At 41.2% G+C, this 24,293-nt stretch overlaps 1 protein-coding gene across 2 annotated transcripts in view; it reads left to right on the top strand.

Annotated features, from left to right (window-relative positions):
* Window positions 1-24,293, top strand: part of kremen1 (kringle containing transmembrane protein 1) — a 73,261-nt gene that overhangs the window by 33,473 nt on the left and 15,495 nt on the right. For both annotated transcript variants that reach the window (XM_080467344.1, XM_080467343.1), the window contains exon 3: window positions 8,154-8,245. In XM_080467344.1, coding sequence (XP_080323470.1) covers window positions 8,154-8,245 — 92 coding nt within the window. The remainder of the gene's footprint in view (window positions 1-8,153; window positions 8,246-24,293) is intronic.

The following is a 24,293-nucleotide window of genomic DNA, read 5'->3' as shown; positions in this document are numbered from 1 at the left end:
ACAAGCTTCTCACTTTGAGGCGAGAGCGCTAACCAATATGTCACCCTGTGGCCCATAAACCTATGAATGTATGATACATTCATGCATAAATTAATGTGGTTGTAGATCTTAAAATCATAAACAACTTGGCCATTGCAAAAGGCTGTCGAAAATTCAGCAATAGACAATAATCTATTGACAAAAAGTTGTAGTGAAATAGAAGGGAGCAAAAAAATAAAAAAGTTAAAGAGCAGAGAGCAGGTGCATATTGCAGAGTTTATATGGTGACTTTATTACTCCGCTCAGTATGTATTACACACTGAGAAGCAGAGGAGTAAGAGATTACAAGCTGACTTTTCATCCCATGTTGATGATTTAGTCGAGGAGGCACCAGAGTGATGCCGAATAAAGAGACCCAACAGCCCCCACATTTCTGTTTTATAGCTTGCTGTAAAATATCTCAGTGAAAACAGGGAGAAACTGGGCAGAGGGGAAATGTCACATTATTCCCCAGCGAAGCCAGGAGCACAAAGCCCCGGCAAAGAGGACAAGAGCCCTCGTGTTCACGCTGAGACTTAGTGAGGCTCATCTCTGTACTGAGTATCGCATTCCTACTCATAAACATTGGTCCGTTGAGAATTCAGTTCTTGTTGTAAAATTAAAGTAAATGAGCCACTTTGAAGCTGATTGGCGAGGTGTGATGTTGCCTTGTGCTTATTTTGTTCTTCTACAATCAAACAAGACATTTCTTCAGTGTGTGAGTATTTTTACCTTTCCTGAACACTTCATGGCGTTGGTGTTTATCAGCATTGCTCAAATCAGAGTTTTGATATATAGTTTGTTCATTGTTCGGTCCGATCCACTTTTCCTCTGGACTAATGTTGGACTCTACCCCCACCCCGGCACATTAGTATGAGGGTGTGAAGAGAATTATGTGGGCGGTTGAATAGCTTTGCCAGTCATTTGGTGGCTATTTATATGCAGGTGTGTGCGTGTGCATGTGCGTGTGTGTTGTGGGATTTATGAGTGTTCACTGTGGCTTCTAATGCTTTTCCCTTACATAGATGAGATAATGGAAATGCCAGGGTGAATAGTGTTCACCGAGTTGATTGTAATTGAATCTCCATGATGTCAGGTGCAAATCCGAGGTCAAGCAAACTGCAGCCAAGTTGTCCACTGCTTGTATGACTATATTGTGGTTGGAGAGCGCTGCGTTGTTAAATCAAATAAGTTAATAGAAGTGTCTCACAAGAAGATCTACTGTGCAGTGGTAAAGCATCAAACATCTATATTACAATAATAACAGCATTGTTATCGGAGTACAAACACATTCTGTGCAGTAAGCTATTCTCTTTACATATTTGGACGTTTGTCTTCAGAGAGGCACTTCAGCCCTTTTGAAAAACAAGTTTTTGAACTCGACTTGCACTCAGTTTGGTTTTACTCTGTTTACCTCTGCCACGCAATAACCACAGACCAGATATGAATTTGGGTTTCTGTCAATCCATCTCAATCCCATTAGCCCCAAATCTCCTGATATCCTTGAGGATTTTCTCCACATTAAAGAACCTTCCAAACCCTCATTAATTCAAATATTTCCAGAACGGCCTGTGCTAGTTTCTTCAAGTATGATGTATATGTTTACCCTTAACATAAGGTAGTCTCAATAGATGTTGGAGGTCAAAGGTCACTTTGACTTCATGCATATGCCTTTCTTGTGAATGCAATATCTCACCATGCCTGCATTTAATAACATTTTACTGCATTCCTGAACCAGTTTTACTACATGTATTATATGGGTCTGACCAGGCAATAATGCCAACTGCAGGTTTGGTGGAAGGATACAATCACAAAGATCTCACTCTAGTTCATATATGCTTTAAGATGTTATAGTCCCGGACTTCTGCTTTAACCTTAATTAAGTTGCTGGTGATAGAGGACATATCTATTCACAATAAAACGATGACAATGAGATGCATCCACCGTCTTTTGTTGTTGCAGTTGTGCTCAAAATGTGACACCATCCTGGCTGGATCAAACCACTGCTGGCACATCGTCATTGATTAATCAGAGAAATCTGCCCTCTCTGATCAATTTAACAGCTTCGAAAAGAAGATTTATCGTTATAATAGCAGGTAAACATTGACAGTATCCAAAAGCTTCGGATAGATTAACATACAGCTTTACACATTCACAAGGTTGTGATCAAGGTCACTGAATCAACAGCCCTCACTTCTGCACTGGAAACCTCCAAGAACAATTTATTTCTGGCTCCAGGCATCTGAACACTAGACAACCCAACTGTCAATGATGCCAGGAACCTTGAGGCTCTCTAAATAACAAGCACGCCAAAGAACATTTAAAAAATTCCTTTCTGTCAAAAGTTTCACTGCACTGATTGAAGCTGCATATTGCACTGGAGATCAGACGTGCACGTCACATAATCCTATCGTTTGGTAAATGAGTCGCAGATGAAAACTACTTCCATTTTTGTATGTCCACATTTGGGTGTTTCCAAGTTTTCTTTTTGAAGATACAAAAATTCATCACGTTGTTGTCGCTCCCTATTCCTACATTTAATACAGTCCAAAAAGTTGAGGAGTACATCCAAGCCACTGAAGTGTGGACATGACAGTCTCAGACTCCGGGTCTGATGGGGCAGTTTTTCTTTGAGATGGAAGTGTACAGACAACGTGATCACAAACAAAGTAACTATTGCGATTCCAGTTTTGTGTGTTGAGTTGCTCTTAGATCCAATCTGCTGTCAAACAGACTCTCACATCAGCCAGTTTATGCTTCAAATATTAGTTTTAGTTATTTCTTTTGGATATATTGCTGATGACACTTAAGTTTTTTCTATATTTTGACACAAAGTGACGCTGGTTAATATGCTAACTTCAGTATGGATCTGCAGCGTTGTGGGTGTTTTATGGATGATATCCCAATCAGTGTTTAATCAGATTGTGTTGATTATTAGAATCCTATATATGGCACATTTGTTCTATTAATGTTTTTTAGTCCCCTTTTTGCTAAGGAACTTTTTGTATTCCTAAAATAATGTGGACTGTTGATCTTTTTAACAGTTGCATTCCCTTGCTGTGAGCACTATGAATTAAATTAAATTGTATCCTCTGACAAAATGCAATGAAATACATTTCACTATAACCTGGCAGAATAGAAGAATAATCTGAAACGACTGCCGGGGGATTGTCAGGATATACTTTTGATGAGCAGATGTTTATAACACTCAAGAACCACAGTGACGCATTTATATAACGTGACGTGCACAAAATGACACCATAGCTTCACTTCCTCATGTGCAATACAAATAGACTGTGAGAGAACTACACCAGACAGTAGACTATACATATCGGCTCGCAGCCACGAAGGCCTCGCTTTCAATACGCGCATTCATTCAGCACAGCAGCAGGCAGCAGTTTGCATGCTAAATCATTCAAGTCAATTAAAGAGTCTTCTCTCAGGCAGTAAATTGCCAGACTCTGATCTGCTGTTGACCTCAAATCACAATCCAGACAGGCCTCTCGCCACCACTTCACAATCAGCATTTCTCTCCTCTCCAATTCTGCAAAATGAGGGAGCCGGAGGAAGTTGAGCTTTTATCGTTTTGTCTTTTTTTTTTTTTTTTCATTCTTGTCAGATAAAGAATGTTATTGCACCCATGATTGTTCACTTTTCCGAGGCAGTTTTTGAGCACCAGCTATTATAAAGATGATCATAAATTTTCAGATTAAAGTGAAGGAAATCCTTCGGAAAAGCGGCCAGTTGAGAACAGCTGTTTTTCTCAGTGTTCAGATGGAAGCTGCTCTTGACTTAAAACTTAAAAAAAAAAAAAAAAACAATACAGAAAGTTCACGACTTGCAGCGCCCGAGAGGCAAAACGCAATGTGGTTATAATTGGCTCTGCACTGAAGTGTGTGGCTCACTCAGAGCGAAATGAGTCAATCAGTATAATTGTGCCAATTAAGTGTCTAAACATCTCCTGTGATCTACCTCTGGGTATAGGAGTGTTTCAACAAGCTCTGCTACTCTGAGCCAAGCGAGCTGCCTCTGACGCATGTGGAGGTGAATGTAACTCTCCCTTAAACATCTCGCACGCACACAGGCACGCTGAGAGGATCATATTAAAAAGTATAATATTAACATTTTATGGTAACTTTTTTAATAACAAGCCTTCTTGGTCCATATTTTTAGGAATACAGGGTGGATAGGTAGGTCTAACAGGGCACTGTTCCAAGAAGAGAAGAGTTTTTAAGTTTTCAACAGTTTTTTGGCAAGTTACTACAACAGCCTATCTATGCATTCTTTAAAAAGTACCCGAGTTATTTCACTACTTACTTAAACATAAAATAACTTCTTTTTTTTTTTTAATTCTCTCTTATTTAGGATGTTCCATCTTCAGCAGTATAGATACAAGGATGGAGCAGCAGCTTTAAAACTATATTTATTTCAGACAATAGTAACGGGTCAAGGAAACTTCAATCATTCTAAAAGTGTGCAGCTATTAGCTCATGAAAATAAGTGGAATGACACCTAAGCATCACTTTATAACATGCTACTTCCAATACTGATCTTCATCTTCCTTCATGTTCTACATTGTGGACATGCGAAAGCTGTGCGATACGCACCTCAAACAGCCTTGAAGGCTCAAGTGCACTACTGCATTACTGTACCAGTCCATGATGTTTTCCTAAATTAGACCATGAGAATTTGTGTCCTCAACCTGACCAAACAGCAATCATGCTCATGCATAATGACCAAAGCTTCAGTTACTCCATGTGAGACGTAATGACTCATTGGTCCAGCAGAGGGCATGTAATGTAATTTATACCAATTTTGATATTCATGGAAGTCATTTTATTTTGTGTTTGAGAAGTAAAACGTGTTGGTAATAAACATCAAGCTCAGTAAACGTCTGTCTGTATTTGTCAAGGAAAAATATATACAGGTGTCACAATGAACCACGTTAAAATGTACAAGTGCACTGAGTTACATGTGTGTGTCTATATATGTATATATATGCAAGCAAAGCAAGGATTTTTTTATCAGCCTGCCTCCACAAGGACCAGAGTCTTTCTCTCCGGTCCCGGGTTAAATAAATGGATTTCCATCCGTCGAGGTCTGCTCTTATCTGCACGTCGACACCATGAGTCAATCTCAGACTGTTTGCGTCACACGTTTTCTTCGACGTCCATTCCACACACATCCAAACACCCACAGTGAAGTGCATGCACCTCTGGAGCAGGACGTTTCGCTCTCATGTGGGCTTTTCTTTGGCTCTGTAGATGTTGTTCCAGTGCTTCTGTAGGAAAGGCTGCATGCAGGTGTGTGAATAAAGAGTGACTCTGGATTTTGGGTTTGGGAGAAAGCTCAGAGAGAAGGATGCAGACCACATTACTCACTGATCAAAGATGCTGCTGTTGGGTCAGACGTGGTCCGATGAGAATGTTTTTTTCTTCAATGCACATGGTTGTAATTCATGTCTGCCTCCTCAGGGGGTGATTAAGAAGCACAGTAAATTACATAAGTGGCTTTAGTGTCTTTCATGGGTTCTCTGGAGTCTTATTTCAGACAGGTTTATGCATTGGCTTGCATGAAAGCCAGAAGACCAGAGAGAGGTAGAGAAATGGTACATAATCCAGTGTTCTGAGGACCCAGCCTAGTTTTTTTTTTTTTTTCCATCTTTTCAGCTATTTCAAATGTAGCCTCAGGCCAAACAAACAGGTGTCTGCCTTCACTCTGGGTGGAGTAGCAAACATAGATCTAGGCTTGTGATATGGTGGCCAAATATACTGGGAAACAAGTGCGGTTTTCTGTAAACGTGGGAAAATGCCAAGTTGAGAGTAGTTTTGGTGGCATGAAGGTTAAAAGAAAATGAATAAAACATGAGTGGTCATTGCTATCAGAATGACAGAGGGTAATAGGCAACGGTGTGCCAAGTATAAGTAAAAGCTTAATAAACTTGAGTTCAACCCCAAGAAAAGTCTCTACAATGACATCTTTGTCAATACCTTGTTCTGACTGTGAAAAGAGAGGAGGAAACTCAGGATAGTGTTTTTGATAGGAGAAGAAAAGGGATGGAAACGCCCTTCACAACTTTGTGCACAAAAAGCGAAACGGGATAGTGCAGTGCTGCGGGCCTTTTTCAAGATGCTACAATGAGGTGTGTCAAACGAGAAAGAGAAAAGGTCTCTGGCAATTGCAGTCAAGGCTAAAAAAAACCCACAAAAACTCTGGACTGCCATTTAGTGTACAGAGAGAGTATTTCTTCAGTTACCTTATCTTGAAAAAACAGCATAGGCAGCACCAAAATTAGTTGCCACGGCTCGCCAACCGCTTCGATTTGATTTCTCAGCGATTTTGAAGCTGCCATGATTCACAAAGTTGAATGATTTCCCCCGGAGATATGGAGCCTGCACAAAGCTTTTAGGTATTTCTATCTTCAATCCCACTTCTCATCTCTTTTGAAAGTGAAGCTGAAAAGGAAAAGCACCGAGGGGCCTGTCAGCCTTATTATGATGGGCTAAAAGTGCCTTGATGAAGTTCAAAAGAGGCCTCTGCCCTCAGACAAAAGCTTGGCCCCGTCACCCATCTCCTTTTCAGGTCTCTGTCTGGACCAGAACAAAGACCTGCTCCCCCCGACCTCCAACCAGACCAAATGGTCTGGCCCTTGACTGACGTTCATGTTCAGGCCTCTGGAGTGCCGGGGAAGGCCTAAACCAACAAGCACCAAGGGTTGCTACTCAGGATGAATGACACAGCCAAGATACTCTCCTTCTGAAACATGAACTACAGTATTCAGCTCTCAGCAGAGGGGTTTTCAGTCGATATGCTGTCTTTGTGTGGGTATGGTTCTTCGGTGACATTGCTTCTGTCATTTTCTCCTCCTCTCCACCCTCTCTCTGTCCTCTGGATGCTTTTGACCTTCATCAATCCGTCAATGCATCTCAAAGACCTCCTCCACACAGACATGATAAAACACAATCAATACCTCAGCACATCATACTTATTACAAATATTTCTATATATGTGTGCTCGCTACTGTTAATGTCTATAGCATATTGTTTTCTGTGTACATGTGTGGTTTCATTACAAAAAACAATCGACAGCGCCAACTCGTGGCCCAACATGAAAACTAAACTGTTTCTAAAACTTTGGCGTGCAACCATTTCTGAAACAATCCGTTTTCACTTGAAATGTTATCATGTAAACTGGGCCTAGTGTGATGGTCTTAATGTGCTCTGCAGCCTCTGGAGCCTCATTTTGCTTCACAGATCACTGGTGGACCAATCGTTAAAAATACATTCAGAACATTTAATTGCATGCTTTAGTCAAAGCACCTGAAACCTGAAACTATACAAAAAAATAAACCAAACAAAAAAAGTTATGATTTCATGGTCACTACTGGGGCTTTAACGGCTATATTCTTTAGCATTTATTCCCACTAACAAGTTCTTGTTTTATCAGTAGCCGTTGTATCAAATATGTGTAATATATATTTACCTAACAGGTGAACTCCCATTCATCTTTTCACACCTGAAGAGATTCGGGGTGTTTTTATACCAGGATTATCTGCACGTAGTTCGTGGACTTGCACACCTTTCATTTGGTTTGGTGCACTTCCCCACTGCCCTTTTAAAAGCGGACCAAACGCTTCTTGTGTGTGGCCACAAGCAGCCACGGTATATATAGCAATCTGACCCTGTATCGATCATTTCCTGCACATCATCATTATTCCACGTCTGCCCACAAGACCTTTTCCGAGCTTTTTCTTTGTTTTTCTCAGCATGCTTGGTCTAATTTTCCACTCAAAATACAACAGGCGCTCTCCGTCACTCTCTTTAGTTCACTTCCTGAATTTGGTCCGCCGGCATTTCACACTGTAAACAATCTCCACCAGAGTTCATGTGTAAGTGGACAGAGATCCACATTTCTAATGTGGACCTGAGTTTGTGTGTTTGGTCTGCACCAGAGTGCACAAACTAACTGGAACTGAACTCTGGTCTTCCTGAAGCTGACTACACAGTGCTCATGTAAACGTGTCCTGTGTTTACTGAAACATACAGAATAGAGTGTGCCCCCAAATGTAGCTTTAATGGCGATCTGAACTGACAAATTTCTCTCGGCCGTAACTTTGTTCACCTCTCCGTCTCCAGGAATCCTGACGGGGACGTTCAACCGTGGTGCTACATTGCCGATCACGAGGACGGGATCTACTGGCGATATTGTGACATCCCCACATGCCGGAGTAAGAGACTGTCACTGTTTTATCTTTGTCTTTCTCTCTCTCTTTTCTGCTTCTTCCTTCCGTGCCCTCTGGGCTATATCATGGGTGTACAGACAAGCATTTTATAACTATGCTCGTCCTACTATGAATAGCATTTATGGACTGCATGTGTTGTACACAGCTATTATCTTTTGAAAAATGTCTCTTAATTGCCTCTCGTCACCCCTCCTTTCACTACGCCTGGGCCTGCCCTCACTTTAATGCAACCTGTCAATCATTGCTGCCTGTGTGTGTGTACGTGTGTATAATGTGTGCTTTGTAAGTTCCCCCCTTTGGCTTCGTAGCTTGTTTTGACACGCTTGTTGATACGAATGATTATGTGCATCAACCAGTTTGCCAATGCATTTGTATGGGTTACTCAGATGTGGGTGTGAGACTTTTCCTGTCCAGTAAATCCCGGATAAATGTGCGCAACGGACTGTTTACACTGGGTTCTCCTGTTTGTCTTCTCTACTCGTTTGGCACACGCTTACAAAGCGCTGCCTGTCTTTAATCCCGGTACTTTCATTCCCTCCACCTATTTAATCGCTTCTGTTGAAAACTCACAGGGGGAAGATCGTCATGTGCCGTTTTAATGCCAAAGATTTATTCAAAAAATCTTCCTCTAAATCTGCATTTCAGCATGATGTTGACTTGCTTCATCAGTCTCTAGATTATTTGGAAAGAATTTTCTTCCATTAACCCGGCTCAGTGTCCAGCATGTTAAGGTAATGACACTTTTGTCAGTAAAAGAAATCATTTCAGAATACTGTTGTGAAATCAATAACACTGTTTCACAACAAACTGTGAAACCTCCATAATTGTGTTACTGTTCTTAAGATTAAAACAGTTGTACAGCTGCTGTCTTTGGCTAGATTCCATTTGCATCTAAATAAATATCAGAATATATGTAAGCTGTCTGCTGCTGTTTGCATGTCCGCAACATGAAACTCAAGAAGAGGTGCTATGCAAACATCTGCATTAGTGTGGAAAATATTATCGTCCTCAAACACATCATAAGTGTGTGTGTGTGTGTGTGTGTGTGTGTGTGTGTGTGTGTGTGTGTGTGTGTGTGTGTGTGTGTGTGTGTGTGTGTGCATCCGACTCCCAACACAGTGTTGACAGCTACATGCACACCATAAAGACATCCTAAATAAAATAGATAATTAAACTTTACCCAAAATATGCTATCCTTGTATAACAAGTAAAGGAACGTCACAAGTGACAAGTAACTCTTTTTGTAATTTAAAACAAACATTGATGGTACTCTTATATTCAATGAGATAATTCCGTGTGAAATATTTTTTTAGCTCTCAAATGTTGAGGAAGACGAACAAAAAGCCCTTGTGGTGTTTGCATCGACGTTTCCTGAGTTTACAATAACAAGTAGGAGGGACAAAAAAATGTTGACTTGTCAAATCACATTAATGAAATATTTTTTGTACGATCAACAAGTATTTACAAACTTCACTTCTGTGGCCTTTATAAGCCAAATGCATTTAATTTTTTTCATTATAAAGCTATCAGATTGGAAAAAATATTCAAGTCTTGAGAATAGTCTTAAATGTTCGTTTTCCATCCATTGTTCAGTTTTCCATTTGCAAATTGAGATCTTGCGAGGTCGAGTGTACAAACGGGATCTTGTACACACATTGCTTCAGGAAACTTCGGGAGTTTCCATGACGCTAAGATGTCAACAAACCTGGGGATGTTCCGCGAAATTTTAATGCTGGAAATACGTGTTTGTGTGAGTGTGATGACAAGCCTTTTGTAAGGCAAATTGTCACAGACAGTTGAAGCCATAACTCATTTTGCAGTGTGTGTATACAGTATATTCATAAATTACATTTTACTGTCACGTAAAGTTTTTGATTTTCAACTCATTGGCCTCCCGTGCCTACTCCTCTTGGGGATTATATGTTTGGATGATTGGCGAATTTAAATTAATTGCAAGTGACAATCGGATTGTAATTGTTCTCGGTGCGTCAGTCTTGGTATTGACCCCACCTCTCACTTCGTATTACCTCAGATTGCCTCCAGCTTCTGTTAGCGTGTATAGCTAATAGTTAAATGAATAGGTGGATGGTGTGGGTGGCTTTTAGCTATAATACGCGCCTTCGGAAATCATTAGACATAAAAGCTAAATAACAGAATGGAACCAAAGAAAAAGATGTGGCGTGTGTTTGAACCCGAGGTGAATGGCACGGCAGTAGTAACCAGACAGCGGAAGGGTGGATTTGAAACTTTAAGATGTCTTTTCATGGTAATAGTGAATAGGTACCACCAGACCTCAACATCTGCCTGTTGCCTCCAGCGATCTACCATTATCCTGTCAATGTGACATGCTTGACTAAAGCCTGCTGTTTGAATGGCTAACAACCCATTAACCCATCAAATAATGCCTGTTAGCCACATGGCCTGCATGAATGTATGTATTTATCCATGCTATTTTTTGCATGTTACTGTACACTGGAGCTTTTTGACTGGCCTACTTCGGACAAGTCATCATTTAGCTCCGTGTCCAAAAGAGATATCCCAAACCTTTGTGAGAAGGGAGCGAAAGAGAGTGGCAACCCACATTGACTCGAGCCGGGCTCATCCCTTATCTGCGGGTGAAATTAGGCCACCCTTTGTTCCAGATGGGTTTACCATGTGCTGGTTCAGCCTTGTTGTTTTGTCTAGGGTCCAGTGCAGCTCAGAGTGTAACCCATCCTTGCTACATGTGGCCCATTTCTAATGGCTGCGAGCTTTGCTCATATCAAATGCTGTCTTACACGATTGTCCCGACTTCTGTTTGCATCTTGATACTCGGATAGCGCCCCGTAACATAACAAATGGAGACAGTTTGCTGTCAGCGGCAGATTCAGTGTCACAAATACGGTTTCTCCCTGCAGGGGTACCGAGGAGCTTTTCAGTCAGACGCAGAAGACTCCATCGTTTCTATTGTGAAACCGCGGCCGCCACGTGGTGTTTCACCTCCTGGCTCTGCCTAGTCTCAATCTGCTGCATCTTGAAGCCTCGGCTGTCAAGCGAGGGAATGCTGATGCTCTCTCGGTGTCAGTGTTTTCCCTCTGTGGCTGGCAACAAAAGCCTGAAAAACACTGTGGTGTGCCAGAGAAAGGGCAACAGTGGTCTTTGTTTTCATTTAGTCTGGCTTTTTGTTTTGTCTGTGCCTTCGTTCTGTCTGCTTTTTTTCTGCCTACGTTTGATGTTGGTGGTTAGTAATTGGTTGCCTCTCGCCAAGGCACCTGCCACAGCATGCAATGGTTCATCTGTTTTCCGGCTGGGTGCCTTGCCATCTGGGGTCATGCCACCCGGGTGAGGTTGACACACCCTTGCAGGATGCACAGTTGTCACCCGGGTCACATGTGGCTCAAGAAAACACACGGTGCTTGACAGCACAGTTTAGAGCGTAGGTTGTTGCATTTGCTGATCCTAGTAATCCCTTGCAGCAGCAACTATCATGTGGTGAAATAGTCTAAACATTTCAAAAACAGTGAGCTGTCACTGCGTACCATCCTCTGCCCAAAGCCGACGTTTCAATGGAGGGCCTCCTCACTCACAGACCACTAAATGCTCAGCTAAGCATATCCTTGTCACAAGTGTCATCCTTTTTTGAGGTCCAGTTGTTGTGTAGCAAAACCGTTTTCCTCTGGTGATTGTACCATGAACACACTGGCTTATATTAAATTACTTTAATATGTGAGCCCTCCTTGGGATTCCTTGAACAAATATGAAGTGATACAGAAAATATTGGAGACATGACCAGACAGAGATGCACAACAACAGCTCAGATCAGCGCAGGTCAAACAGAGTTCATAATGAAACTGTAACAAGATTCACACAGGGAACAGCAGTCTGACAAGGTCCAATAGATTGAAAGGCAACGATTAAACTAAGTACGGTAAGCAGTTGAAAAAACAGACGCGAGTACACAAGATACACAAGGGAAAAGGCGAGGACCCAACACACTTGAAACAAAATATGACAAGAACAAGTTGAACTTGCAACTTAAATACACAAGCACAGAAAGGTAGCAGGGCAGGACACAAGTGAAAGGGCCGCAGGTAATTCAAGGGGCGGAGCCACACAAGACCTGAAACAAGAGGAGTATTGGAAAACTAATGCTCAAGAAAAACAGAAGTGGGACCTGATAGACAGGGAATATTACAACCTTATAAGCCTAATGCGTGACAACACCAGCTTTTATATTAAAACACCCACACATGATATGACCTGTAAACACCCACAGGTAAGATAGATGAGAAACGCACAACCTTTAATATCTTGACTTTTGTAACCAGACAGAAACAGTTAAACACATTTAACTTTTTGTCAGGCATAAAAAGGCAAGTACAGTCAACTTTACAAAACCCGGTAATCTCATTGACGACATGCTGATCTGCTGAAAGTCTTAAGTGAGACCTCATCAGAGGTGAACGTCCTAAAGGTTGAACTTTTAACCATCCACTGGATGAATAATCATCTGATTTCACACTTGCCAGAGGATAACCACTAATTCAGATTGTTTTTAATCGTGTTTTATTGGTAAAGCCACTTGTGTTAATATCAGTTTAGCAAACTAGACAATTTGCTGTTTAAACATGGAATCGTGTTCAGTCTATCAATTGTTAGTATTTTCCAGAGACGGTTAACCTCATGAGCTGGACTCTTGAGTTTTTGCATCGCAACAAAATTAGCAAAAACCACAAATCCTTTTTGAGATCATAGGGCAGCGAAGGGCTTTATGTTCTCTGACTTCCCAATGAGGTGTTTTTCTAATGAGGTGTGAGGAATTTACCAGTGAAACCTCTGGCCAAACCATTATGTTCATCAAATACAAGCTCAAGCCCACAGCTGAATCCATCCTTTCACATGATTCATGGGAGATCTTAAAAATCAGTTTTCAGAGGCTTTTTTTTTTTCTTCTTCCAAATGCCAGTTTCATCAAAAATTAACATCACTGATCTTTAAGATAGCAAATTATTCAGTTTTATGAAGCTCTTTGATAAAATTATGATTCCACCCTTCAGCAATTTGTTCTGGAGACTCATTTCTTTCGGTGTGGCTCCTTTAAGCTGACATGCATTCGCTTGAGGACATGCCCTGATTGAATTTGACTGACACGGAGTGAAACTGTCAGGGTGAAGTCCTGAAGCGTTTGCCAAGACAAAGTTGCTTTGATGTGTGCAATGGAAGTTCCTCTCTCAACAGTGCATAACCAAGAAAAACTTGTTATGCCACTGAGCTTTTTTCTCCGCGGCTTAAATTACTTTTCCCATGTTTCACACAGCAGAAAAGCAGTTTTAAATTAAAACATCAGGAGGTGGAACATGTAGTATTTAATCTCCAGGATAATCGGAAAGTAATATCAGTAGAGGGTAAATCAACTTAAACACACACTAATGTTTACAAAAAGTCACTCTGCACTTCTTTTTTTTTTTGCCCTAATACATTAGGATGCCATGTGTTTACAGTCTCTGTTTAAGTCAGACATTGTTCTTGTGGCTGGCAATACCTGCTGTGTGGGGTAATGAGCCTCATTATGTGTACGCCACAATTCCCAAAAGCTTTAAGGTATTTTAGGGTGTTACGTTGTTGCAGGGCTGCCGGTGTGTTTACACCCAATCGTTTAACCTCTTGATGTTTGAATGCCTGGCTTACAGCAGGCTTTACTTTCATGTGCTCCGACAATTGAGGGAATGTCTGATTAACCCTGTCTGTCAATACCGGCTGCATCACAAGCATTTGGCAAGCTCAGCGGCCACACCTTAAGGACAACAAAATGTGTATTGTCAGGGATTTCTTTTTTTTTTTTTTTAATTGATAGGTGTTGAGGAAAGTATGCAATGATCACAATAGATTCAACACGATTGATTTATGATGCTTAAAAATAACACTTTGAAGTTGTGCGCTCTTCGACTTGATGCTAAACAGATTGACCATGCTTCAAAGCTATTTATTATAATTTCTTCTTTTTTTAATATATTCTTTTTCTGTGTACTTTTAGTATTTAGGATCGGATAAAACATACACACAGGTTTTAAAACTGAATTGACTTAATGTTTTTGTAAACTCGTCCGTGTTGATTTTAAACGATTAATGTGGCCCATTCAACTTTCTCAGACGTTGAATATTTCTTTTGCTGCTAATCTGGGGGATTAGCAGCAAAAGAAATATTAAACCTCTGAGAAACTTGAATGTTTCTTTTGCTGCTAATCCCCAGATGTTTTTTTTTCTCTTCTTTCTTTCACTTTTACACCACTGAAAGCTTGTAGTTTAAACATATCCACATAAACACCCCACCGTCTTCAACTTTGATTGGCATAAAACTGTGCAGGCATTTGTGGTTTCCACTGGATATGTCCTGATGACACACGAGGATAATCTTTTTTTTTCGTTGGGTTACCGTTGACCAGGTGAACTTTTAACAACCAATCAATTGAGATTTATTTGGTTCTTAAGACATCCCACTACCTGGCTCTCAGTTTTTGTTGGAAACCTTCTGGTAATATTCCTTTTCTTATTGTACTGTGAAAAAAAAAAAAATCTAACAATCTTAATCACGCTGGGAGAGAAAGCGTCCTTAAAGGTCTCATTATAAACACAATTGGGGGTTGAATGTCTGTCAGAAGAACAAGTGAAACATAATAAATAAGAGGGATAAGTTGGACGTGTGATTTGGAAGACAAACCCCGACTGAGTGATCTCTGCCCTGCCTTGTGTCTGCTGTGGTTGCCAGAACCAGGGATACTTTCAGCCACTGTTATTGTTGCATTTGTCTCACTCTCCGTCATTGTTTTCAGAGGCACAATATTTTCCCTCGGTGGTCTTGTACCAGCTTTCACCACAACCAAACCTCCCGACCAGCGAACAGAGGCAGGTTCGGGCAACACTGAGCGCAGATGTGCGTGTGTGTGCACGTGTGTTTGTGTAGTTTTGGGGAAGTGTAAAATCTTTTCAGACGTCAAAAGTTCATGTCGGCTCATTGTCGTAATCGCTTGCCATTGGGAATGAAGTTGGGTCAGTCGAGGTGATGATCTGGCTGTTAGGAAAGAAAAGGCTCTATAGCATAAAAAGCTAAATTCCGACTCTTTAAAACACAAAGAAGTTTCATGTCAGATGGGCAAGCACATCCAAAATCCAGGCTGCAAGGCTTATCGTGGCTCCATTTCCAAGAATTATAGCCAAGAAGAGCTAAAGAACGTACTAAATGTAGACTTCCCTTGAGAAGAAAAATGATGTAATATCTGCCCCCGCATGCAGCCAGAGCATGAACTGAGGTTTTTGGCCTTACCGGCCCAATCCTATAAAATAAAGTATGATTTAAAAAGAAAAATACTGGGTAATGGGATTGCCTCACCAGACACAATAAATATTACACATTACCAAGATCTTTGACGGTGCTTCTTCAGAGAGCAATTTCATGTCCCAGAGATTCAGAGCGATAATTTAAACCATCACTCTGATGTGATGAAACTTTTTGTTTCACTTTGGATATTAGCCAGGCTGGAGAAACCAAGGGCCTTGTTCTCCTTCCTGTACGAGTGGGTTGATTGAAAGACCAAGAGCCTACATGACTGAGCCTGGAGAATCTTGTGGCCTGTATTTGGACGGTGGCAGGTCTGGTGTTGCCAAAGCTCTTTCACCTGCATTAGACCTGTTCTTACCTGACAAAGTGGGTGGAGGAGCTTTGAAAACGCTTGTTATTACCTTACTCTGACCTCTGACCTCTCCATGGCTCCACCCACATCTGTCCTCAGGGGAAATACCTGTCCACAGCACTTTGACAGAAACCAGAGAGACAGGAGTTCATCTCACAGCCCCCCCCCCCCCCCCCCCCCCCCTCCCCCCGCTCTCTGGCTCTGTGCCTCTCATAACATTGCTGAGGTTGAATCAGCCGAGGCCATTAGAGAATTAAAGGTATTGATTACGAGGGGAGCCGGTTTTGTAGAAAGTTTGCTAATGAGAGCAACTAGACCATTGTTTAGTGCCTGTCCTGGAGAAAAAGAAGAAGATTAATAGCAGGTTGGTCACAAATGGGGCTTCAAATCTGGATCAGCATTATTCTGCACAGGTCCAATAAATGTATTTTTATTTATTTTTTTATTACAGCAAGTGTTGTTCGATCTGTGCATTCACCCGTATAATCAAAGAGTTTTAATGATGTAGGTAAAACTGTGATGAAGCAAGTCTACAACAGAGTCCTAGCCTAAAAACACATAAGCATAGTGTTATTCTGCAAAGTGTTTCTGAACAAAATATTCTTTATGTCAACATTTATACCAGCTGCCAGAACCCTGGAGCTGTCATGTTAAGAAAACCATTTGGATAGGTTTATAGCACAAACCTACTTGGTGACATATAGGACTAAAGAACTTGTTTCATGTGAAGTAAATTAAATAAGCTGAATTTCTTCAAAATGTTCAATGACCTTAGATGTGCCCTCTTGAGGAAACACACTGTGGCCTCTTGGTTAAAGGTCTGTACAGCTTCAGTGAGGAGGAGTTCAAATGGTAACATTCAATGGTTTGTACCGAAGTGCAATGTGTACTTTTTCTTTTGAGCGCAACAGCTTTTAATAACAGTGGCGTGTCAGTTTTAAAGGGAACCGCGCACTGTCATACATAGTCTTAATAATGTGTCGCAGAATGCTGTTCATGAAGCATCTCAAAAAGTAACTGATGGCAAAAAAAAAAAAAATTTTTTTTATCAAACTTCCCTAATTGGTATCTTCATGATGTACCCTTCATGCTCCGAGAGCACTCCAGTCAATTCTTTTCTTGTGTCGCTCAAATCAAACGCCAAGCTCGTGAAAAGCAGAGACTAATTATCTAATGGACAAATTTGTTCTGACTTTTATGGAGTACTTTCATACTCTCCTGTTATCGTGAACCTTTGGTTAATTGCTGCATGTTGCTTTTCTCTTGTTCGTTCTCAGAACAAAGTTACGTGTTTAGTTTCGGGACTAATTACTCTCCACATAATGAACATTATTGTTGAACGGTGTTTGCAGTTACAAAGGAGATTCCCCCTCTGGTGCTTTTAGCTGCTCATCTTGTGTTACCTTCACTGACAGACTTTCAAAGCAAGTCTGGGAAAAAGCTTTTCTCCCTGTGTCTCCATTGTTATGTCCTAGTGTCCATTGTGGAAACACTGCATCAGCTGAATGATGCACTCAGTTGTTGTTGTTTCTTTTTTATTATATCCAAACAATCTTCATTTCAACAACAAAGTAAAAGTTGCATATTCATTATATGTGTGTGGATGAAAGGTATTTACCTCCTGATGGATTTAAAAGGAAAAAGTTGAATACGGTTTATTTTTGGTTTACTATGATTTGCAAGTGAAAACGGAAAACTTTCCTTGTGTTTTTTGGTCCTTTTACTCGACAACGGTGCTCCGAGCCACTGAATACATGACTTTTTGAAAATGCTGCATCTCTGTAGAAACAGAGGAGACCGCAACTGTTCTGAGATGCTGCTACTGCGAATGCTCACCACAGCCGTAGTAAACAGTTCTGCACATGCGCAAGTAGATGGACAATAACGACAATGGCGGCCTCCAGGGTGGCATGACTCCCAATCCATATTCTCCTGGGACTTGGTAGTTTTATACTTGAGGGTCACTTTAACTGTTCATATGAATGTCCAAGTACTCGCCATTGTTAATGTATATAGCGTGTTGTTCTCTGCACACGTGGGTGTGTGTGGTTTCATTACAAACAAAGCACCCACTAGTTACTCGACATGAAAACTTCTTAATTTTCATAGTTTCAGCAGTTTCTGTGGAAACAGACATCGTTTTCAAAACTAGTCATGTAAACACTTTCTGAAACTAAAATGCAAATGTTGTTGTGTTTGTGGGGCCTAAAACATCAAATTTATCCATCAAGAATTAAAAATAGGAGTCTGAATTTCTAATAGTGTTTTTTTTCCCAAATTTTGAATCTGTGTCTTTTTTTTTGCAAACATTCATTAATAAAATAAAAAGAATGGGGGCGGGGCTACCTATGACTCACCCATGTTTTTTTGTTTTTTTATCTGGTCTGCCTCTGCTCTCTAGTAAACCAAGCATTAGTAAAGAAGCAGAGCGTGGGTGATAATAGATGCCTCTTACCTCAAACCTCCTAAGGTCAAAGCCAGGCTGCCTGCTACTTACTACCGAGTTCCTCTCTAGCAGGACCGTCTCACTGGGCTGTGAAATTGGCAACAGAATTGGCAAATTGGAAGTCTGAACGTCATCTCAATTTAGAAAGTGTAAAAAACAAGTCTTCAGCATGGCAGTCTGATAATCGTCCAGGTTTGGGATCTTATTCAGAAGCTTTTGCATTTTCATGAGGTCCATTTTGCTTAATGACTTAATAATTGCAGGACTGGGAAAAATGCCCAATATTTATATGGTGAACAGTTCTCAGTTGTCTTGCATAATGACACTGTTGGACGGCAAGTGCAAAGAAATTGTAATTTGATCCAGACAGATCTGGAGCAATTACCAACAGTGACAATTAAGTATGTAACCCTGCGTGAGCAATTTCTAACATTTTATTGTGAAATACGCTGCATGCTGAGCACTCTATGCTATTGAAATAGGGCTCCTTGGGGCGTTATTTGCTAAAAGTTTGCATGTATATAAACGTGCACAAATGTGATAATGCACACATACACATGGGAGCTGGTCTAATAACAGGACGCAAAGAGGAATAACTAATGCAAAATAACAACGTCAATTAGGAAAACACTCGGAAGTTCATGTTAATTTGATAAATATGGCACGTTTGTTTTACTAATGATTGCATTTATTTATGACTCGTTTAGGAAATGGTGCCAAAAGGCGTAGCCTTTAGCATTGATGCTGTTGTTATTGTGGTTTTTCTCAGATAGTTTTCTCAACTTTTATTTGGGAACTACTTTCTGTGTTATACCTCAAGATGTGACTGATCTTCTCCAATGTCGCATTTTTCTAATTTCCAGAAGATTGCTCTCGTGTAAACAGGGTTCAAAACACTCTCAACCCTCATTGGAGTACTCCTTTTCACACGTGATGTTAGTTCTGTTGTTTAAAACTCACGCAAACTGAAAACACTATCTGCTTATGTAAAGGTGTAATTTCGTACCCGTTATGCAGGATCTTAGAAAACAGACGCTTACTGTTGTTACTCTCCATTTTGCATGGATCTGGAGGAGTTCGACGTGTTTTTGTGGCTTTTTTTGTAATAACCTTGAGGAGAAAAACACCAAAGAACATTTTAAATCCACAGTTCAGATGCAAAAGCACATAATGGTGCTTTATTAAAGGCTGTGTTATTTATAGTTGGCATTCAGACAAGTACGACAACCTCCCACAGTAGAAAGAAGTGGATCTCTTTGAAAGAAAATGATGATAAATGGAAGCGCTTATTTAACACCTGAGGTGGCCACCATGTGTCTCCTCGTCTTTTCACCTTGCGTCCGCTCAGGTATTGAATCTCCTCCGAGTCCTCGGGACACAGACTATTTGGTTTTTGTCGGGGAGAGGCGGCGATGCGGTTTGGTGGCCATTTTTCATTTCTCCCTTGTATTGTTTGTCCCAGACTCTGTGAAGGCACTAATTATTCATTTAGAGCTGCGGCTCCTCCCTATAACCTCTAATTAGATGGTTAGTCACTACCCCCGAGGCTCCGGGGTAGGAGCATTGATCTCTTGTATCTCAATCTTGGTGTGACAGAGTTTCACGCACACACACACACACAGAAATATTCAAACAAACAGGGTCAGATGCAGTAAACAGCCTCTGTCAAACTCCCAACTTGCGAAGCCTGTCCATTAAAAAAACAAATGCTTTTCTCATTCTGTCCAATAATAAGACTTTTTATTGTCTGACTGTAAACTGTTCACATTTACAAGCTGCAGAATTTATGACCGCCATTGAAAAACAAAGCAGAAACCCAGCAGAAGCACATGATGGTAAACTCCCACCTCTCCACCAAACAATACCGTGGTTCCAGAAATTGGCGTCCTGCGGGACCGTGTGGAATATTTCTCTGTTTCTCTCGTGTTCTCTCGTGAGGCTGGGGTGCAGCCGACAAGACTAATCACAGGGCTGATGAAATGCAGCAGCTGTATTTGTTTATGTATTGAGTATACTGTAATACAAAAGGGGTAATAAATGGGGCCGAGACACAATGAAAGGGAGATGGAGTGAGGAGCAAAACAAAACGGGGGGGAGTAGAAAAAAAAAATCGCATAAACATCAACATCGATAAGTGTTGTTTCCTTTTTTTTTTTTTCTCCTTGTGCCCAGCATTCCTGGGAACGTAATGCACGTTTCAGGAGGTGTGTGTGCTTCATATTTGAGTGGTTAACCTGCTGGTGGCAGATTAATGATCCTGTGGGAGAGTTTCCAAGACATCAACATACCTGTGTTTTAAATTACTTGCATTCAGCCTGTTAAAGGTTTGAGGAATGTGCTGTTAAAATCCTGCTTTTATTCTTTACACCTCTTTTATATTGCTTCTTTTAAGGTGGACACGCTAATGACGTTTTTTTTTTTGTGTGTGTGTGTGTGTCTAGTTTCTTTATGATCGCACGTTAATGATTTGTTTTTATTCCTGTTTTATTAATAAATACCTTTAACACATTCCAACCTGTGATCCTTATCAGAGATTCAGTTCTGTCCTGGTGGAACTGGTTTCTTTATCATTTCAAGTTAAACCGTATCTCAGACATGATGATTGTCCCAAGTGACTATAATAGATGAAACACAGATGAATGTGTTTGAAGCACTTTCGCATGTATGCATTTATTGCCAAAAGGCCAAAACATGAGAGCAAACATTGACACTATTTGTATTCAGCTGTGGATCATTTGTTTTTTTGTGGGCAGGTGTGTGTTTATTTAGACTTCATAGAGCTTCACAGCTGCGTTTCAAGTCAATTTATAGGAGATGGTAAATATAGAGCTATATCGCATTGGGAGACAGCATAGCATGTTATTATATTCTGAAAGAACATGTGTTTCCTGGTTGTGAAGACTGTAATTGTGAGAACCAAACAAACTCTGTTCTGTTCTATGTCTTTCTCTCTACTTATTCACATTCATTTAATATTGTGATTTATTTTTAATGTCTCAGACTCACATGTCTCAAAAGCACATGGATTTATTCAACTGATGATTTTGTTAATCAGTTGCTGATTCATTTGTTTTTCCTATAAAACAAAGCAAGTTTGATGAGTTGTTTCTCTCAACAACGCAAATAAAAGAATACATTTACTTCGGTCTGCTGTGTGACCAGTGTTATATTGATACACGCTGGTGCAGATCTGTTTTTCTTTCTGCTGACATTTTTAGAACGTACTGCCTCGTCTTTACACTAAATGTGAAGGAAAGTTTGGAAGGTTTAATGCATTAGGCTTTTATCATGGTGCCGGCCTGGCCCTATTGAGTTCAAATTGGCCTCTGAGGAGCTCTTAACTAAAATGAACTTGACATCTCTGATATAGAGAATATATTGGACAGGTTAATCTGTAATTTTCAGCACTGCTGTAATCACTCCTTATAAAAACCCAGTGCCATCACCCACACAATGAAACCAGAGGACGATATTATCTCTGACCTGTGTGGGCATTTCCAATCAGCCCCGTTCACTCTGACCTTTCATAGTCCCACGGTTACTCTTGAAGCGGTAACTCGCAAGCTGCTGAGAGTCTTCTGACTGAAACAACAAACATGCAGCTAAAGTAAACCAAATGAACTGACAGCAATCACATTACGACCCCCTACAATTATACATCGTTTTGTTAGATGTGCTCTTTTCCCCTGTTTACGTGGAGACGGAGTGTTTTCAAAAAGTTTCACCTTGGGATCCATTTTACAAAAGTTCGGTTTTCAATGGCTCTGAGGACCAGTGTTGTGTAAACGGACAACCAAAACAAAAGTCTTCCGTTTTCATTTGAAATATAAGGAAATTGCATGAGAGCAGAAGAGCTGAGTGTAAAGGTGTAGCCCATGACAAATTGGCTTTATCTTGTTTCCACCAGTGCAAACAGCTTATTCTTATTCTTAGAATTCCATAGTCATCTACTAAACACACATTTCTTAAATTTGTCTTCAATATTTTTTATTTTATTAAATTTTTTTTGTGAATTACCTAAAAAATAAAAATCCCATGAATAGCATTCCTTCACCTTTCTCTCACCTTCTTCTCTTCATTTTCTTCTTCGACTTTCCTGCTCTTTACCCTCTAGATGTCATGGACCTGTATAACTCCTAATTAGGTTTCCTTAATAGCACGTTTGTCCTCCACAGCTCGGCGACCTGCCTGCACGCGCCGGCTGCCAAGTGCACTTGCCCCGGCCTGCAGCGCATGCTTGATGATGTTTGTTGCCGTGTTGTTCTTTTTCCCTTCGCCTCTGATGTGTTTTGGGTCGGCGGTGTTGTTGTGTCTGCGCCATTCGCAGAGGTGTCTCCTCTTTCCCCGCTCGGCAGATGCCTGTCAACTTTGTTGTTGTTGCCCGCTGTCTCGCGCTGCGTTGCATCGCGGGAAGGCTAAGGTTAAGACAGCAGGCTGCCAGGTTGCGTTGGTCTACAGTTGGTCTCGTTTGGCTCAGATTTTTTATTTTTTTTGTAAACTTTGTGGGAGACCTCCTCCCACTGTGATCCCCCAAGGTTTCCAGAGGTCTGGGCTGACTGGAGCATTCATGCACCTTGTGCTTCCTTCTTTTCTCCCCTCTGGCTTGTTAAAGTCTAAATTCCACCAACAGCTTTGAAGTGTGTTCAAGGTGTTTGTGTGCTTTCTGTTTTACTGTACGTGGAGCTATGAGCACTTGTTGCGTCTGTCAAACAGATGTTTTTCTTAAGCAGATTTATGCAGATTTTCTCCATGTGAGCTCTATGCATGTTCTGCAAAGTCTCCGTCTTCCTCTCCAAACAGTCTGGTGCGATACAACCCCACCACCTGCTGCTTCCAGGCTGCTGCTTCACAGCTCCGGGGAGGAGAGGAGGACAAAGAATGATAAATTAACTCTAGTCTGCAATCTTCTTGTCAAAGCAAAGTGAAGAAAAAAAGGAGCATTTCTGTCTTTAATCTGTCTGCTGAGCCCTGCAGTAGCATTTTTTTTTTACCTCTCTTTTCTTCTCAAAAGCTTCATTGAAGTGGTGCCTGCCTTGCTCAGAGGGAGGTTGATGGTTCCCAATCAGGTGTTTATCTTTCGTCTCCTCTCTGCTCGCCCGTTGCACACTCCTCGGGGGTTAATCCAGTGCACACTCCAGCAGCAGATAAAGAAACCACTTCCACAACGCTGTCCTCTCTCGCCATGGAAATACGACAGACCGCAAAACATTCTTATTGCCGTTTGTGTTTGCCGTGAACCTGTCATTTAATCCTGGCCTTTAACGCCACGACTGTTGGGTTCTTGGAGAACGATTCAAACAAATTATTAATCCACTTATAAAACTCTGGCGTGCTCCTGACTCAAGCGAAGAATATCGCATGTGATTTATGACCGGTCTCAGACAGTTTTGAGAGCTTTGCCTGCGAGTGTTGAGTCATCTGTCAAACACGGCTCCGCACGGCAGCAGATTCACGGCTACAGCCAAAAGCTCACCGGTCACTCTGCGGTCAGCGAACGAAACGCAGGCTCCCTCGCTCTTGCTGCCTGCCAGCTTGTTTCACGTCGTCTCCTATCCTTCTGCTCTCTTTTGCTTTTCCAGTCTCTGGCGGACATTCTTGTGGACAACAGTTTGTGCCGAATCGACAACATGTCGCATTTTTCCACCCGCCGAAGTCGTTCAGCCTCGATCTTACGCAAACAGGAGGAATCTGAGGAATCCATCATGCATCTGGGGGGGTGGCGGGTTGCGTGCCAGCCAGAGAGTTAACACTAGCAACCACTTCAGACAATGTGGGGTCTTTATTAAGGTCACGTCCAGCTCATAACGGCAGTTTTGACTGATGCTCTTTCACAGTGAAGTTGCACAATCCCATTTCCAGAAAACTTGGGAAATTTTCTCCAGAATAAGAAAATCACATGACGTCCTGCATTTCGTCAAAA

The sequence above is a fragment of the Lipophrys pholis genome, assembly GCF_963383615.2.
Source record: "Lipophrys pholis genome assembly, chromosome: 7".
In the NCBI taxonomy this organism is placed as follows: domain Eukaryota; kingdom Metazoa; phylum Chordata; class Actinopteri; order Blenniiformes; family Blenniidae; genus Lipophrys; species Lipophrys pholis.
This window is presented reverse-complemented; position numbering and strand designations above follow the sequence as displayed.